General features: G+C 33.3%; 2 protein-coding genes across 6 annotated transcripts; both read left to right on the top strand.

Moving 5' to 3' along the window:
- The first annotated feature begins 1,905 nt into the window (after positions 1–1,905).
- Positions 1,906–9,663, top strand: LOC120283872 (SPX domain-containing membrane protein OsI_17046-like). 5 transcript variants are annotated; one of them, XM_039290645.1, is made up of 11 exons: positions 1,908–2,207; positions 2,675–2,719; positions 2,915–3,035; positions 4,530–4,841; positions 7,393–7,497; positions 7,590–8,044; positions 8,126–8,430; positions 8,640–8,803; positions 8,875–9,065; positions 9,138–9,271; positions 9,366–9,663. In XM_039290645.1, the coding sequence occupies exons 2-11, from the start codon at positions 2,700–2,702 to the stop codon at positions 9,602–9,604; spliced, it is 2,046 nt and encodes a 681-aa protein (XP_039146579.1). In that variant the 5' UTR covers positions 1,908–2,207; positions 2,675–2,699; the 3' UTR covers positions 9,605–9,663. The 5 variants fall into 5 exon arrangements, with proteins under 5 accessions (XP_039146582.1, XP_039146579.1, XP_039146578.1 ...); XM_039290644.1 differs by having other exon boundaries at positions 1,910–2,207; positions 2,675–2,752; XM_039290648.1 differs by lacking the exon at positions 9,366–9,663 and having other exon boundaries at positions 1,906–2,207; positions 2,675–2,752; positions 9,127–9,214.
- Positions 9,664–10,787: 1,124 nt separating this feature from the next.
- On the top strand, positions 10,788–14,030 carry LOC120283874 (protein HOTHEAD-like). The gene is made up of 5 exons (XM_039290649.1): positions 10,788–11,035; positions 11,931–12,572; positions 12,656–13,059; positions 13,138–13,703; positions 13,806–14,030. The coding sequence occupies exons 1-5, from the start codon at positions 10,933–10,935 to the stop codon at positions 13,852–13,854; spliced, it is 1,764 nt and encodes a 587-aa protein (XP_039146583.1). The 5' UTR covers positions 10,788–10,932; the 3' UTR covers positions 13,855–14,030.
- Positions 14,031–16,163: the final 2,133 nt, after the last annotated feature.

Genomic DNA, 16,163 nt, shown 5'->3' with positions numbered 1-16,163 from the left:
TCACCATAGAAAAGACATGGCTTGTGTGCTATTACTTGGTACATAACTTTATCTTTTATTAGTGGAACTGTACATTAAAAATCTTCGATCTTTGCAATCACATCTTCTTAATATTTATCAAATTTATTCATTTATTTATGATATGAGTCACCCTCTTGAAAGTACTCAAATAATATAATCATATAAGCATAAATACTCATGGCCCATATTTCCCTTGTGGCTTTGCCTTTTTTGTCATCAAGTTTCATTGTGCTTCATTCTCAAAATAAATAAATAAATAGAATTAAAAAAAAATATATGTTTTCATGCATGCATTTATATGAGATATCTATATAAAAAAAATGATAGATTATATAAAATTTAAATTTATTTATTTATTTTAAAAAAATGTGGACAAGCTAAATCTCCTAGCGTGGATATAGTAATTTTAGTAAATTTAAATATAATATTGTATAATAAATTTATGTTAAAAAATATTAAAATAAAATTTGAAAATCTTCTCAAAATAATATTAAACAAATTTAATTTGGTTTCATTTAAACCAAATAATATAGGCAGGAGGTGTTAGTGCCATATGTGAGTGAACCACTAAATCTCATTAGTGTCCTCTGCATTAAAATAAAATAAACCAATTTATTCAAACAAACCGTCTGCATTTAAATAAAATAAAATTTAATTCTTGATTAATTTGAATTTTATGCAACTCTCTCATCATTTCCCATTTTCTATTTATTACACTTTCTCAACCAGCTTTTTATATTGCTTTTAATATATGCTGCTACAACATTTTATATATTTATATATGTATATTTATGGGCATACATCACAGGCATCCACAAAAATATTTTTTTAAATATATATATATATATATAATATTTATAAAAATAAGACATCAAAAATGTTAAATTGATCAACTGTGGAGTAGAGCAACTTGAAACACACATTGAACTAATAATCTAGTTACAATAAATTCTTAAATAAAAGTATAATAAAACAATAAATAAATAAATCAATAAATAATATAAAATATCTTTTTATTAGGTGATAACTAAACCATCAATTTTTTGTAAGCCCTTAAATTTCATCAATCACTTAATAACAAAATGAAAGATGTTTGATGTATTAACCTTCACAACAACAATGGTTTTCATTTGTTTTATGAAATTTAATTTCGATATAATAATAATAATAATAATAATAATAATAATAATAATAATAATAACAGATCAAATTATAAATATTTATGTATAAATTTAAGAGATTAAATAAGTATCCACAATCATAAATAATGCTCAGGGATTCAAAATTCTTTTTGACTAATAAGTGACAAGTGCCCCATTTTAAAGATTATCAAATAGACAAATAGGTATGAAGGTGCACTAATTACAATGATTTATAGACCTCATAAGCAAATCTTTCTGTCCTGTAATTCAGGAGGATGAAACTACTATTTCTCTCCTAAGAGACCTACACCTAGATTTGTAAATAGTAAATAAATAGTATAATATATAAACAATGTAAAAATAGTACTTATGAAGTTACGGTGTAAAAATTCAAACCCATATCTTCTCCTTGCACTCTTGTGTCAGACCATCCATACTAATACTTGGAATTTTTTTTTATGTTGTAAATTAGATGAATCACAAAATGTCAATAAATAAATAAATAAAAGAAATTTCGTTTTTCAGTTTGCTTGAGTCATAGTCTTAGGCTGGGTCCACAGCCAAGTCCCATCATCACCGGCCACACATATTCTTCACTAGGATTTCGCCACGTGTCGAAAATCCTCTGGTAGGCCCCGCCACTCTCACCATCAAGCAATCCCAACCGTTCTTCTCCCAGCCAATCAATTGTGCACCTTTAGATGGACCAGGCTTCATCCCAACCCAAAACCAAATGTTCTTAGAGAAAAAGTGTAGTGGTTCGGGTCCGACCCGTTAAGGGCTCAAATCCGAATCCGCAAAGTTCCTAAAAAGAAGGCGGGCTTTTGGACCTTTTCCGAATATGCGAAGAATATTCCGTTGAGAATGAATCCCCGGAGTATATAAATTATATATAAAGAGTGGAAGACGAGGGCAGCAAAGTCCATGCAATGCTCCTTCTTCTCCTTCCCCACCTCCCACTGTAAATCCATGGCCAGCGTGTGATTTCGGTTCCTGTTGCTTTTGTTGATGGTCATCTAAGCGGAGGAGTGAGGAGCTCTACTGGTAATGCCTTTGATTTGTGTATATCTCCTTGCATGCTTGTGTGATGAAATACAAAACCTTGTCTTGTTCTGCTACTTAGATTGATGGAAATCTGGTTATTGATTAGATTTAATTGCTGTTTTTCTTATGAAAGTTGGTTCCTTTTTGCTTCTATGTGTGTGGTTTGGTGTGAAATGTTCAGAATGCTGGTAAGTGTTTTGGAATCAGAACACTTTGTTGTTTTGGTTATGGAGAGGTAATTTAGGGCCACTTATCAACAATGCTTATGAATGTGTAGTTCTGGTTCTGAAAGTGATACTGTAGATTCATCAACAGGGAAACTTCAATCATTTTGTTTTACTTTTATTTGGTAATTTTGCTCATTTGGTATCTTTTGGCACTAAAAGGTTCCTTGTTAAGATAAGATGGCATTAATTCATTTCTTTTGTGAACTTTTGGTTGATGTGGCATTTTCTTTTCATTATCAGGTTTGTTGATTTAAGTAACCTCAAGATGGTTAATTTTGGGAAAAGGTTGATGCAAGATCAAGTCCAAGAATGGAAAGAGTATGTTATAATCATTTTTCTGCATCATCATCATCATCATCATCATGATGTTTGGAATTAAATTTTAGTTATCAACTTTACTGTTCTTGCATGGGTATTGCATTATTTGTAGTATCTGATTTTATGTGGATTTTTTTTTATGGTGCCTGATATTGTTTTCAGATACTATATTAATTATAAGCTAATGAAGAAGAGAGTAAAGCTGTATGTTCAACAGACTCAGGTGGATGGAAAAGATCATCAGCAAGTGCTCAAAGAATTTTCCAGGATTCTCGATGAACAGGTACAGGGGATTCTCTTGCCTACACTATTTATTCCTAGGCTCAAAGAACTATCATTTTAATTTCCCATATGCTTCAAACAGTCCTTTAATAGTTGTAAAGGTCTTTCTCTTATGGTTTGCCGTTTCACTGCTTCATTGTTTGAGATTTTTCTAATCTAACTAGAGTAAATAAATTTATTAATGTTTGATTAACAATTGATTAATTTTTGAGTATCATCCGCATAAACATGAGCATATGACATAGATCAAGGTTAGTTCAAAATCCTCCATTAATATCACACGCGATGTTATGAAAATTTTTCATTTTTGACTTTGAAACAGCAATGGCTTTTCCTGCTTGAGATTTTCACTTTTGACTTTGAAACAGCAATGGTTTCTCCTGCTTTAAGCACTTAATATGCTGTCTTTTGATAGCAATGTTACTCTTATATCATATTTAATCATTTTTTATTTATAGTCATGCTTATCAATAGATTGCAATTTAATCCAAAAATTTAGAAACATTTATATGTAAGACTTTAATCCAATATTTTACATTTTAATCTCTTTATTAGTAATTATTTCATATGACTAGGAGTGTGATTAATCCATTAATGGTACTGTGCATCCTCATTTATATGTCTGTTTCCTTACTATATTAAACAAAAGGCAATATTCTCAGATGGTTACAAATCTTCATGTATTCATTATATAATCTAACATATTCATATATAACCCTTAAATAGATATTACTGATTAATAATATTAAAATAATATAATTTATAAAAAAATTTAATAATATTTTCAAGTATTAGTAACTTTTTGTAAAGAGAATAACTCTTTCCACCTATGATAGTGTTTGCTCTATAAGTTCTGCAACATTCTAGTTTAATATCCGTGAACTATAAATATTTATAATATTACTAAGAGTTTTTATTTTAGTAGTTGAGACATAAATTCTATTACATATACAATAAATACAAAAATTACATTTTATCTTATAGGTAACTTTCTAAATGTTACAGAGGGCATAGAGAATCATATCTTAATTTAATGACCTCTAATATTAATTTGATTTCTATATAATACAACCAAAAAATAAAATATATCATCAAAAATGAATAATATAGTACACCCAATTATCTATACAATGAAATTAAAACTTTTTATTATTAAATAAAAATTAAAATTGGTTTTGTAGGGCAAATTAGTTTTCATTCATATCATATCACGAAATGATTTTGAAGATAGCATTTTTTGCATTTTTTATATGCTTTGGTTCCCAACCATTAATTGCTCTTCAATTGATATATCTATATAGCTGCATGAATCACAAGTAGTAATTTATTATGGTTCTTGGTTTTTATTGGTGATGAGCAAGAGTAACCATTAGAAAGTTGACATCTAATTTTGTTTTCATCTAAGTTAGTAATTGATTTGAATAAAGTCTATCTAGCTTAAAAGTTGGTCTCAGTGGAGTAGTTTAAGTAGTTTAACTTGCTTACTCTTTTACAGATAGAGAAGATTGTTCTTTTCATGCTAGAACAACAAGGACTTCTTGCAATTAGGCTGGAGAAATTGGGGGAAGTGCACGGAATTCTTTTAGAGCAACGAGATATTTCCAGAACATATGAACTCCAAGAAGCTTATAGAGCCGTGGGGCATGATCTAGTGAAACTTCTTAAGTTCGTTGACTTAAATGCCACTGGAATTCGTAAGATATTGAAGAAGTTTGATAAACGGTTTGGTTACAAATTTACTAACTACTATGTTTCTACTCGGTCAAACCATCCTTATTCGCAACTGCAAGGGATCTTCAAGCATGTGGTAAGCTTCCATTTCGGAGATCTTTGTATTTTGATTTTTCATAAGAGTCTTAATTTCTTGAAACATAACTACAACAATAAATTTTTAGCCACCTATTTAAGCAAATTTTGAGTTTAGAAAACTTCTGACATGATTCTATTGATCTACAATCACTCACGAATAAAATGACAATCAATTTCAATATGGTTTATATACTCATGAAATGTAGAATTCAGTGTATATGTGGGGCTACTTGGTTATCACAAATAAGTGACATGCATTTGGTAATGAAACTTTAAGATAAAAAAGTAAAGCATGCAGCCATAATACTTCACTGCTAGCATTGCCTATTGCCTTGTATTCTACTTCAGCTGAAGAACAAGAGATTGTGCTTTATTTCTTCTACTACCAAGAAATTTGGCTATGTCCTAAAAACACTACATAACCACTAGGAGAATGTCTAGTACTTAAGCTATCTGAATCACAATGTGCGGTCAAATTAGTGGAGGAAAGAAAACTACCTTGTCTAAGTGTTGCCTTAACATATCTAGGAGCCGTTAGATTCAAATGAGGGATACATGAATCTTGTATAAACTAAATTAGGGCCTGCACTGGATATGTTATATTAGGCCTAGTGATTGCCAAGTAAAGTAGCCTACCAATGAGTCAGTGATATTGGCCAGAATCTAAAATTGAGTCACCTATCACCATGGCCAAGTTTTGTCATGACTCCATATACTGTCAGGTTTTGCATCTAGAAGTGATATCTTTTCAAGGAGATCAAGCGTATATTTCAGTTGGCTAAGCACTATACCCTTTTTACTATGAGCTATATATGTATGAAGGAAATACTTCAAATTATTCAAATCTTTGATGCTAATGATGGTAATAGCTCACAGTTGCAACCAGAAAGTTTTATGGACATGCATTTAACCCTTTGTAGTTGTTGTGTTGAAGAAGTTTGAATTATAGGTAAGATTTTACATGTCATGGTTGATTTAGTTGAAATATGGGTTAAAAATTCTAGTGGGTTTGAACATTGGACATTAAATGCTTCATTCACGAGACAAGGGGTCATAGGTCTATCTGATAAGGTTGGACAACTAGATTCAATATCAGGACTTTTAATTGATTTTGTTTGATCTTCATGAATTTGGTTACTGTCAAGTGAAATGAGAATAGTTTGGTTTATGAATGCTGATGTAGAAGTGGTAGACAGTGTCATAGGAGGCTGACAATCTGATTGGAAGGAGAATGTCTGTTCATAAAAGATCACAAATAATTTTCTCCTCTCTAAATCATAAACCTTATAACCCTTTTGCCCACAAGGGTATCCCAGAAAAATGCACTTATGTGCTTTATCAATGAATTTATCTTGCTGTTTTTCATGATTGTGCACATAACAAAAGGAACCACATACTTTCAAATGATCATAATTGTAAAATAAGACTTCACAGGACTCTTATTCTCAATAATCGGAGTTGACATCAAGTTTATAATATGGATAGAAGTTAAAACACATTCCCCCTGGATTTTAAAGGTAAATGATCTTGGAAAAGTAACCAGAACACTTCAACTCTCTATTTCATAATTTTTTTTCCAACTATTAGACATTATCTTGAAGCTTATATGTTCTAATAATTATCGCCGGGAGTAGGTCTTGAAAGGTCAAAAATCAGAAAAGAAGTTATTGAGCAATTCAGGTCTTTTGTGGCTCTGGCAACTGAAAGAATATTATATTTAAAACCAAGAATACAAATTGTGTTTTTTAGTTGAGTTTTTGGTGTGACGTGTTGTATCAATGCGTGCTACTTTGCGGGTAAAGCCATCCAGTATATTAATAGGTGGATAAGAAGAAACACATTTAACATTTTTAAGCAATCTTTTATTCCTAATTATGTGATCAAAAGCATCACTGTCTATTATCCAAGGATCACCTAATAAAGTGCATTTACCTGGAAAGTTTGCTGGGTGTTCATTACTATGATTTTGATTCGTAGTTGGAATAAGAAAGCTAAAAGTCTAGAGCATTGATCTGTAGTCAAGCCAAGGACTGTTGAACTTGTTGTTGTTGTGCACTACTAGACTCATGATTGAATGATTGATTTAGGCATACATCATTGCTGCTCACCCAGACAAGATAATAGTTATTGCCTACAGCCATCTTGCCATACCCTTGTCCTAGTCCAAAACTTCCTTGTCACTATTCAGAGTTTCCTCTGATACGTTCAAAATTGCATCTTATATTGCCTCCATAACTTTGTTGGTTGCTTTTCCAATAAAAAAGGGTACCTGATTGTCTCAAAACATTCTTCTTTCATGCGTTTAGATCAACATGTTATTGCTCTAATACTATACAAAAGGTTTCAGCTGAGAAAACTTCTGATATGCTTTTATTTACCTGCAACCTTCTTGAATATGGGAAACAAATATTAAACTTCCTAATATAAATATTGCTATAGCATAACAAAAATAGAAGATATTATAAGCTGTTCATGGGGAAAACCTCAACACTTTTCCTCTGATTGTTGATCTTTGATGCTAATGAAACTTCTTTTGTATGGATGAGCAGGCAATAGGAGCTGTTGTTGGAGCCTTATCTCGCAATCTTGCACTTCTTCAAGATCATCAAGGAAGCCAATTATCCATTTATGATCAACCATCTGTTATTCTAAAGGTTCTTTCAGTTATATTTCTTACCATTTTTTTCCTCTTATGGCTAATGATTTCTTTTATTGTATTTACAAAGAGTTTGCTTGTGCATTGCAGGACCCTGTCATTGACTTGATAAATGCATCAGTAGATAAGCTAACACATTCCACAAGTTTCCTTCATTTTCTTGGACAACATGCTCTAATTGTCCAAGAAGACATACCTTGTGCAACTGATGATCATGATGATGATCAAAGATACCATTTTATGTCTCTCCTCTTAAACTTAGCAAACACTTTCTTATACATGGTGAACACATACATTGTTGTTCCAACAGCAGATGATTACTCATTGAGCCTTGGAGCTGCTGCAACTGTTTGTGGTGTGATTATTGGATCAATGGCTGTTGCTCAAGTTTTCTCTTCGGTTTACTTCAGTGCATGGTCAAACAAGTCATACTTCAAACCTCTGATATTCAGCAGTATTATGCTTCTGTTGGGCAATTTGTTATATGCTTTGGCTTATGATCTTAGTTCAATTGCAGTTCTGATCATCGGTCGTCTTCTATGTGGGTGAGAAAGCATAAAATTTGATCTTTTTGAGTCATTTTTATGATTATCATTTACAGTTAAATATACATTCTGCTCCTGCAGGTTAGGCTCTGCAAGGGCTGTAAACCGTCGATATATCAGTGACTGTGTACCGCTGAAACTTCGAATGAAGGCTTCTGCCGGTTTTGTTAGTGCCAGTGCTCTTGGAATGGCTTGTGGTCCTGCTCTTGCAGGCTTACTTCAAATTAAATTTAAGATTTACTATTTGACATTCAACAAGAACACTTTACCAGGGTGGGTTATGGCTGTTGCTTGGCTAATATACCTAATTTGGCTGTGGATTTCATTCAAAGAACCAGTTCATGACTTTGAAGAGAATCATTTTCCTCAGGATTCAGGTGTTGTCGGTATGTTTTTTCTTTCTTTCACAGTCTGTTAAGCATATATACTAGATAGATTGCTCAGATTTACTGTATAAAGTTATCGTCAAAGATTTGTTGCTCAATAGATGAAGAAGTGCATGTATTGAATAAATGGGAAAGTCTAGCGATTATCATATATATCATCGACTACAAACAAAGCAATTGTGTTGAGCTTCATGTTATGCTCAATGCAGAACAATCAGAGCATGGTATTGTACAACCTCTGCTGATTTCAGAAGCGAAAGATGATGAAGAAGGTGAACGGGATTATGATGAGAGTGAAGAAGCTTCAGTCAAGTGCCATGAACCTGCAAGTTCAATTTCTTCAGCTTACAGGCTGCTCACACCCTCTGTAAAGGTCTGCAATTCTCAAACCAGTCATTAAAAATAGACATATTTATAATCCTGGATTCTCATTCTCTCTTTCAGGTTCAACTGTTGATATATTTCATGCTTAAATATGCAATGGAAATCTTGCTTGCTGAATCGAGTGTCATAACAACATTCTACTTCAGTTGGCCCACCAGCTCAGTTGCAATATTTCTAGCAGTCCTTGGTCTTACTGTTCTTCCAGTTAATGCCATTGTAGGAAGCTACCTGACCAATATCTTTGAAGACAGGTATGTACCATATGATCTCTCTCAAAATTCACAGTTTGTTTAACTATAAAATCACTTAAAGATGATTTGCAGGCAAATATTATTAGCTTCAGAAATCATGTTATTAGTTGGTGTAATTCTAAGCTTCAGAGTGACAGGCCCATACTCTGTTTCACAATACATATCTTCTGCACTCATAACATTTGTATCTGCTGAAGTTCTTGAAGGTAAATAAACAATCAGAAGTTCTAGATCATGCAAGAACTTTTAGAATGCATGTTCTTATTGTTTCTTTGTTTGGTGTACTAATAATCAATCCAGGGGTGAATCTCTCTCTTCTTTCGCGTGTAATGTCGTCACGACTAGCTCGAGGAACCTTCAATGGTGGATTATTATCGACCGAAGCCGGGACCATGGCTCGAGTAGTAGCAGATGGAACTATAACAATGGTTGGCTACTTGGGAGAAGAAAAACTCCTCAATCTTACCTTGCTTCCCTCCCTGTTTATTTGCATTGCTTCCATTGCTGCTACCTTGCTTACATTCAACACTCTCTTTTAAGATGTACAGTAAAAATACAAATCACACTGTTCTGTATGTATATATATATATATTTTTCTTTCTTTTCTTTTATAAATAATTGGAGTGATAATATTAAGTGATATTGGTTGAAATTGGAATCGAATGTAATGTGTCATAAGCGAAACAAAGAAGCTAACAGCTGGAGATTGAATTATATATAAAAGAAGATTGTAGAGATGATTATGGACCTTTTTGAGAGCTGTCAAAGTTAAGGAAGGGCTCTCCCATCCCATTTAAGAGGCCAACTAAAAATACAACAAACCAACCACCTTTCCCAACAAATACCGATGCCATTTAAGGCCTCATTCAGTGCATGCCAGAAGGATTTTATCAGAGTTCTTGCTTTCTATTCTCATATATTGATTAATAGGTAATGTCAGAGGATTTGGTTGAGGAATTAATACATCCAAAATTAGAGATATTAAGAAGGAGAGTTAACACTAAAATTTCATTATCTACTGCTAGTACTTAGTAATTGTTTTCAATGATCAAGGATTTTGTAATGGTGTAGATATATATTTGTTAAATTAATATATGTGATGCTATTATCTGATGCCATATTCTATCAAACAGACATGAATTCCGATGAACTCGATCCAGCCGAAAAACTAACCGGTAATCATCCCGGAAGATCAAGAACAATATATATTATTCACATTGATATTTATTTAATTAATTAATGCAAAACAAAGAAAAATATACAAGATTAGGTGTATTAATAAATACAGTAGGTGCAAAAAATATGCAATCAAGATGTCATTATCTAGGCTGAGAGGAAGTCCTTATTAAATTTCTCTTGTTCAAAACTCAGTGAACAAAGAATATTTTAATCTGTTGCAATGTAAATGCAAAGACAGATATTAGGTGCAGCAATGAATAGTCCCCCACTCATGACTGATTTGGTCATGCCAGGATGATTGTGACACTGTTGGCAGAGCAACAAAAGTGAGAAGGGATTAAATCCAGGCAACAAGGTTGGTTGGTGGTTATTCTCATGCTGAGTGCATGCATGAAGTGTTTAAGAACCTTAATCTTTATATGAGTCTGGTGAGATTAAAGCTTAATCTTCATAAACTTGTGGTTCTGATGAAATCTAGAAGCTAATTAAGTAGGTAGGTGGAGTTTGAAGTCTAATATATAGCGATCTTTCGGAGCACATCTTTGTGTTTCCTGGAATTCATTAAAGTGTGAGGTTTATATATTGAGAGTTGAGCTGCAATTGAGGCAATTTTATTTCTTTGTTTAATTGGTTCTTGTTCTATATATTCTTGTTTATGGTCTCTGGTGCACATTAAGCAGTGGAGAAGATGATGATGATGATGATGATGATGAGTAAGAGTTCAATGTGGAGGAATGCTATGTTTCTTGTTGGATTTCTTTGCTTATTAAGTTTATCCCACGCTGAACTTCGTAAGATAACTAACTCTTTCTTGCTGTTTTTTTTGGTCTTTCTGAAAACTTAACTGAATGAGAGGATGTGGTTGAAGAAGTTAGCATTTAGCTAGGAATGTAACTTTGTCTTCTTATATGTGTGTTTATGTATATATATATATAGAGCATATATGTCTGCCTCTTTCCTTGTCTCACACTTTTTAAGAGAAGTTAGTTGCTTGAGAAAATGGGACCAAGTCTAATTAGAAGTGATTTTCTCCGAAAACTTAGTTTAAATTGTAGTAAATTTTTTATGCATATATGTATGAGTGTGTGTGTGTGTGTTTCTTTGGAAGGGAACTTGGTTGAATGACAGCAAGTTTCAGAACTGAGCTTCCTTTCTTCATCATATAAGACTTGGCTTTCTCTGTCAAAAATTTTAGAACGAGTTTCCTTTTTCTAATAAAAAGGAAAAACAGAATCTTGGAAACATGATATCATTTTATTATTTCTTATCTGGATTTGTTTCTTATACTGTTTTTTTCAATAAATTAATTGATATATTGTTTTTATTGAAAAATATTTAAAATTTATATATGGTCGACATATTTATGTCTCAGTGATTTTGCATATCAAAACAACTATAAATAAAATTTAAAGTATTAAAAAAAATAATTCGACAAACACCTTCTTTATAAAGAAGTTGTTAATGGAACATGCAAAGGAACATGTAAGATAATAGTTATGGTTGTGGCTCAACAATGGTATAGAATACTTTAATAATAATCAAATTTTTTAAATTATCTTTTAATTAAAAAAATCATTATTTTTTTAAATTATATAAACAAACATATTTATAAAACATACAAACATGTTCCTTTCTCATACTCTAATGCTTGTTATACGTATACAAATACGTATAAAAAATACACAGCACCAAACTACAGTTTCATGAAACCAGCAACAGAAGCACCACCAGTATCATACTACGACTACATAATTATCGGAGGAGGCACCGCCGGGTGCCCATTAGCCGCCACCTTGTCCCAAACATCCAGAGTGCTCCTCCTCGAGCGTGGCCCGGCCCCTTACGGCAACAAGAACATCTCCAACCTTGGCAATTTCGCCGACACTCTAAGTGACACCTCCCCCACCTCCCCTTCTCAGCGTTTCATCTCCGAAGATGGCGTTATCAGCGCCCGGGCCCGTGTCCTAGGCGGCGGCAGCTGCTTGAACGCCGGCTTTTACACCCGTGCCAGCCCCGACTATGTTCGGCAAGTCGGCTGGGATGGCAGGCTTGTGAATGAATCCTACCAATGGGTTGAAAAGGTGGTGGCTTTTGAGCCACCCATGCTTCAATGGCAATCTGCTGTTAAAGATGGACTATTGGAAGTTGGAGTGAACCCTTACAATGGCTTCACTTTTGATCATATGTATGGTACTAAGATTGGAGGTACCATCTTTGACAAGGATGGTTTCCGACACACCGCTGCCGACTTGCTCCAGTATGCTAATCCCCCCATGATCACTGTCCTCCTCCATGCTACTGTCTCCAAGATTTTGTTCCGGCAAAAAGGTATATATATATATATATCGATAAAGTAAATTTAGTTGCAAAATAATGACAGTGTGTAAGATGTAAGTAATGTAAATATGTAGGAAGACCAAGATTGATGGCTCATGGAGTGGCGTTTTGGGATGGGGCTGGAGTGATGCATAGAGCTTATTTGAACAAAGGATCAAAGAATGAGATTATTGTATCGGCGGGAGCTCTTGGAAGCCCTCAACTGTTGATGCTTAGTGGTATTGGTCCGAAGGAACACCTACAAAGTTTTGGTATTAATGTACTTTTGGATCAACCGATGGTTGGACAAGGAATGTCTGATAACCCAATGAATGCCATCTACATTCCTTCTCCTCTGCCTGTTGAGATTTCACTTATTCAAGTTGTCGGTATCACCGAGTTCGATAGCTACATCGAGGCGGCCAGCGGCTCCAATTTTGCCGGTCATTCTGATCAACCGTCTCATTTTACTCCAAATCTTGGCATGTTTTCACCTCAGGTAAGATATACATATATTGATGAAAGTTGCAAATGAACAAAGTTGAGAAGTAACAGCAAACAATAATGTGTTATATAGATCGGGCAATTATCGAAGGTGCCACCAGGGAAAAGAACGCCGGAAGCCATTGCGAAAGCAGTGGAGCAGATGAAAAGCTTGGAAGTGTCTGCCTTCAGAGGAGGGTTCATATTGGAGAAGATCATGGGACCAGTATCAACGGGACACCTTGAGTTAAAGAACTTGAACCCTTATGACAACCCTTTGGTCACCTTTAACTACTTCAAAGAGCCTGAAGACCTACGAAGGTGTGTGCAAGGGATGGAGATAATTGAGAAAGTGATAGAATCCAAGGCTTTCTCTAAATTTAGATACCCTTATATATCAGTGGAGGCATTGATCAATATCACAGTGCACTTTCCAGTGAATTTGAGGCCAAGGCATGACAATGATTCCAAGTCATTGGAGCAGTTTTGTAAGGATACAGTGATGACCATTTGGCATTACCATGGTGGCTGCCATGTTGGCCGGGTGGTTGACCATGACTACAAAGTCCTTGGAGTTGATGCACTTAGAATCATTGATGGTTCTACTCTTAACTACTCTCCAGGAACTAATCCTCAGGCCACTGTTATGATGCTTGGCAGGTCAGAATACTTATATATATTTACTTGTTTTCTTCTCTTTTTCTTTTTTTTTTTAAAATTTTTTTTTTTCTTTTACTTACTAAATTTACAAATGTTTTTCAGGTACATGGGAATGAAAATCATGAGTGAGAGGCTTGGGAAAAAGGAATAATTGTGATTTTATGTGTTTCATTATCTGTGTTTTTCCCCTGAACTTATGATACATAAAAGACATATATATATGTCATCTGCTTCAGAAACTGAGAATTGGTTTCTTTTGTTTTCCAGGGAGAAGAATTAATTACTTGCTTACTTTTCCTTCTGTGTAACTTCGTTGTTGTTGGTGTTGGTGTTGGTGTTGGTGTTGTGTTGAAGAAGAAACCATGATTGTGTTTGGATGAAATCCAAATCATGAAACTAATCATACAAAATCTTTTTATTTTATTTTATTTTATTATTTTTGTTTGATTCCTTGTATTGAATGACATAAACATGGTTCTAACGGAGAAAATAACTAGTGATAAGGAACTAAAGTATTTTATGTATCGTAAGTTCCGGAAAGAAAAACAGCAATAATTAATACAAGCAAAAATATATCATAAAAGCATCAAATTAAAGGATAAATATAAATAATTACACAAATTAAATAAAAAAAAACATGATTATCAGTACGTGGATGAAAATTAATTGAAATTAGGCTAGGTAATATATATTATTATATATCAATCGATCTTTGCTTTGCCAGAAGAGATAACAAAATTCTACCGATTATGGTAACTTAAATAATTTTTTAGGAATAAATCTCATTCTACCATAGAACATAGAGGAGCGTAACTATTAGGGGTGAGTAAAACCGGGTACCTGATCATATTTTTTGGATCGGCAAAAACTTGACCCGTATCCGGCACGGTTTAAACCGGATACCGAGAATCGGGTACCCGATTTAAACCGGATCGGATATTGGATATCCGGATCCGAATTTAAGTTTTATCAAGTCTATAGATTTTCTTTATATAATAACATTAGATAAAAAACAAATATGAAAAACTTATAAATTATAAAGAGCATTAAACTCTTATATTATTCTCCACACAACAAAATTCATAACAAAAATAATACAGAGTTGTTTCATCAATAATGATCATTGGTTGCTACAAAGAGAAGAGATTTGGATGGAGACTAGAGAGAAGAGGCAAGATGATGGCGGTTGGGGACTGGGAGGCAGGGATTTGTGATTTTTTTGTCTTTTTACTTTTAATCTATGTAAAATTTAAATTTATTAATATATATAACTATATAACTCTTTAAGTTATTAGATTAGACATTTGAATATTTTTTTTTACTTTTAGCCTTTGTAAACTTTAAATTTATTAGTATATATATATAACTCTTAAAGGGTTTATATATAAGGGATTTGGATTTTTTTTTCTTTTTTACTTTTTAGAAGATATAAAATTTAAAATTATTATATACCTATATATAAGAAAATACTAAAAAAATAAAAACCAGATCAGATTCGGTTACCCGATTTTTAATTTCTTCCGACTCGGATCCGACCCGGTTTTCATCTAAAAAATTCGGATCTGTTACCCGACCCTTTTTTTCGGATCGGGTACCCAAAAAATTCATATACCGGATCGGATCATCGGATCCGAAATTTTTTCTCACCCTTAGTAACTATTGTTTCTCTTAGAGACATGTATTTATGAGCTGAGAGATTCAAACCCAAAACACCTGAAAACCGTTGGGCCCTACTCTCCCTTAAAAGTCTTAGTGTTTTTTTTTAATGTGAGTTGTTGCATTGTAATTTTTTTTTTTCAAAAATTTGTCATTATTGATTATATACAAACATTTGATTTACTAATTGAATTTAAAAAATTAAATATGCTATTAATTTATGAACAAAGTTTGTAAACTAATAACAAGATATAAAATGTTAGCTTCTTGGTAGTTTATTTTTACAGTATATACATAAATAAATATATATACAAACATGTAAAGTTTAGAGGTGTTCTTTTCGTATTATTCAGAAAACAAACTTTTTACGGATTGCGGCGGCAAAGAAGGATTTATCAAAAGTTATCTCACAATTCTTAAAACTCAAGAGACTGAAATAAAAATTAAGAGATAGCCTTAGAGCTGTCAAAACGGGCCTAACCCGTCGGGCCGGCCCGCCCTGCCAACAAAAATTGACGGGTTGGGTTGGCCTTTTGTAGGCCCGTTTGGAAGCCGGCCAAAACGGATCAACCCGTTTGGGTTAGGGTTATGGGCGGGACGGGGCGGGGTGGGCTAGCACGCCCCTTTAATTTACTAAAAATTTTTTTTTAAAAAAAAATTAAATGAGGATAAATGTTTTAGGTGCTTTATATAACACAATAATTATGATGGAAATTTTTGAATGTTGGGTTAGTTGGTTAACTTGCTTGGATATGTTGTTATTTACTTGTTTTATTATTTTTAATTGTGTGATTTATTATAACC

The sequence above is a fragment of the Dioscorea cayenensis genome, chromosome 19 (assembly GCF_009730915.1).
Source record: "Dioscorea cayenensis subsp. rotundata cultivar TDr96_F1 chromosome 19, TDr96_F1_v2_PseudoChromosome.rev07_lg8_w22 25.fasta, whole genome shotgun sequence".
Lineage (NCBI taxonomy): Eukaryota > Viridiplantae > Streptophyta > Magnoliopsida > Dioscoreales > Dioscoreaceae > Dioscorea > Dioscorea cayenensis.
This window is presented reverse-complemented; position numbering and strand designations above follow the sequence as displayed.

Excerpts from the sequence above, each read along its gene's own strand:
- LOC120283874 (XM_039290649.1), top strand. The coding sequence starts at position 10,933 with ATGATGATGATGATGATGATGATGAGTAAGAGTTCAATGTGGAGGAAT. Across the intron at positions 13,060-13,137 it reads TTGGCATGTTTTCACCTCAG|ATCGGGCAATTATCGAAGGT; the intron begins GTAAGATATACA and ends TGTGTTATATAG. Across the intron at positions 13,704-13,805 it reads ACTGTTATGATGCTTGGCAG|GTACATGGGAATGAAAATCA; the intron begins GTCAGAATACTT and ends AATGTTTTTCAG.
- LOC120283872 (XM_039290644.1), top strand. The coding sequence starts at position 2,700 with ATGGTTAATTTTGGGAAAAGGTTGATGCAAGATCAAGTCCAAGAATGG. Across the intron at positions 3,036-4,529 it reads CCAGGATTCTCGATGAACAG|ATAGAGAAGATTGTTCTTTT; the intron begins GTACAGGGGATT and ends ACTCTTTTACAG. Across the intron at positions 7,498-7,589 it reads AACCATCTGTTATTCTAAAG|GACCCTGTCATTGACTTGAT; the intron begins GTTCTTTCAGTT and ends TGTGCATTGCAG.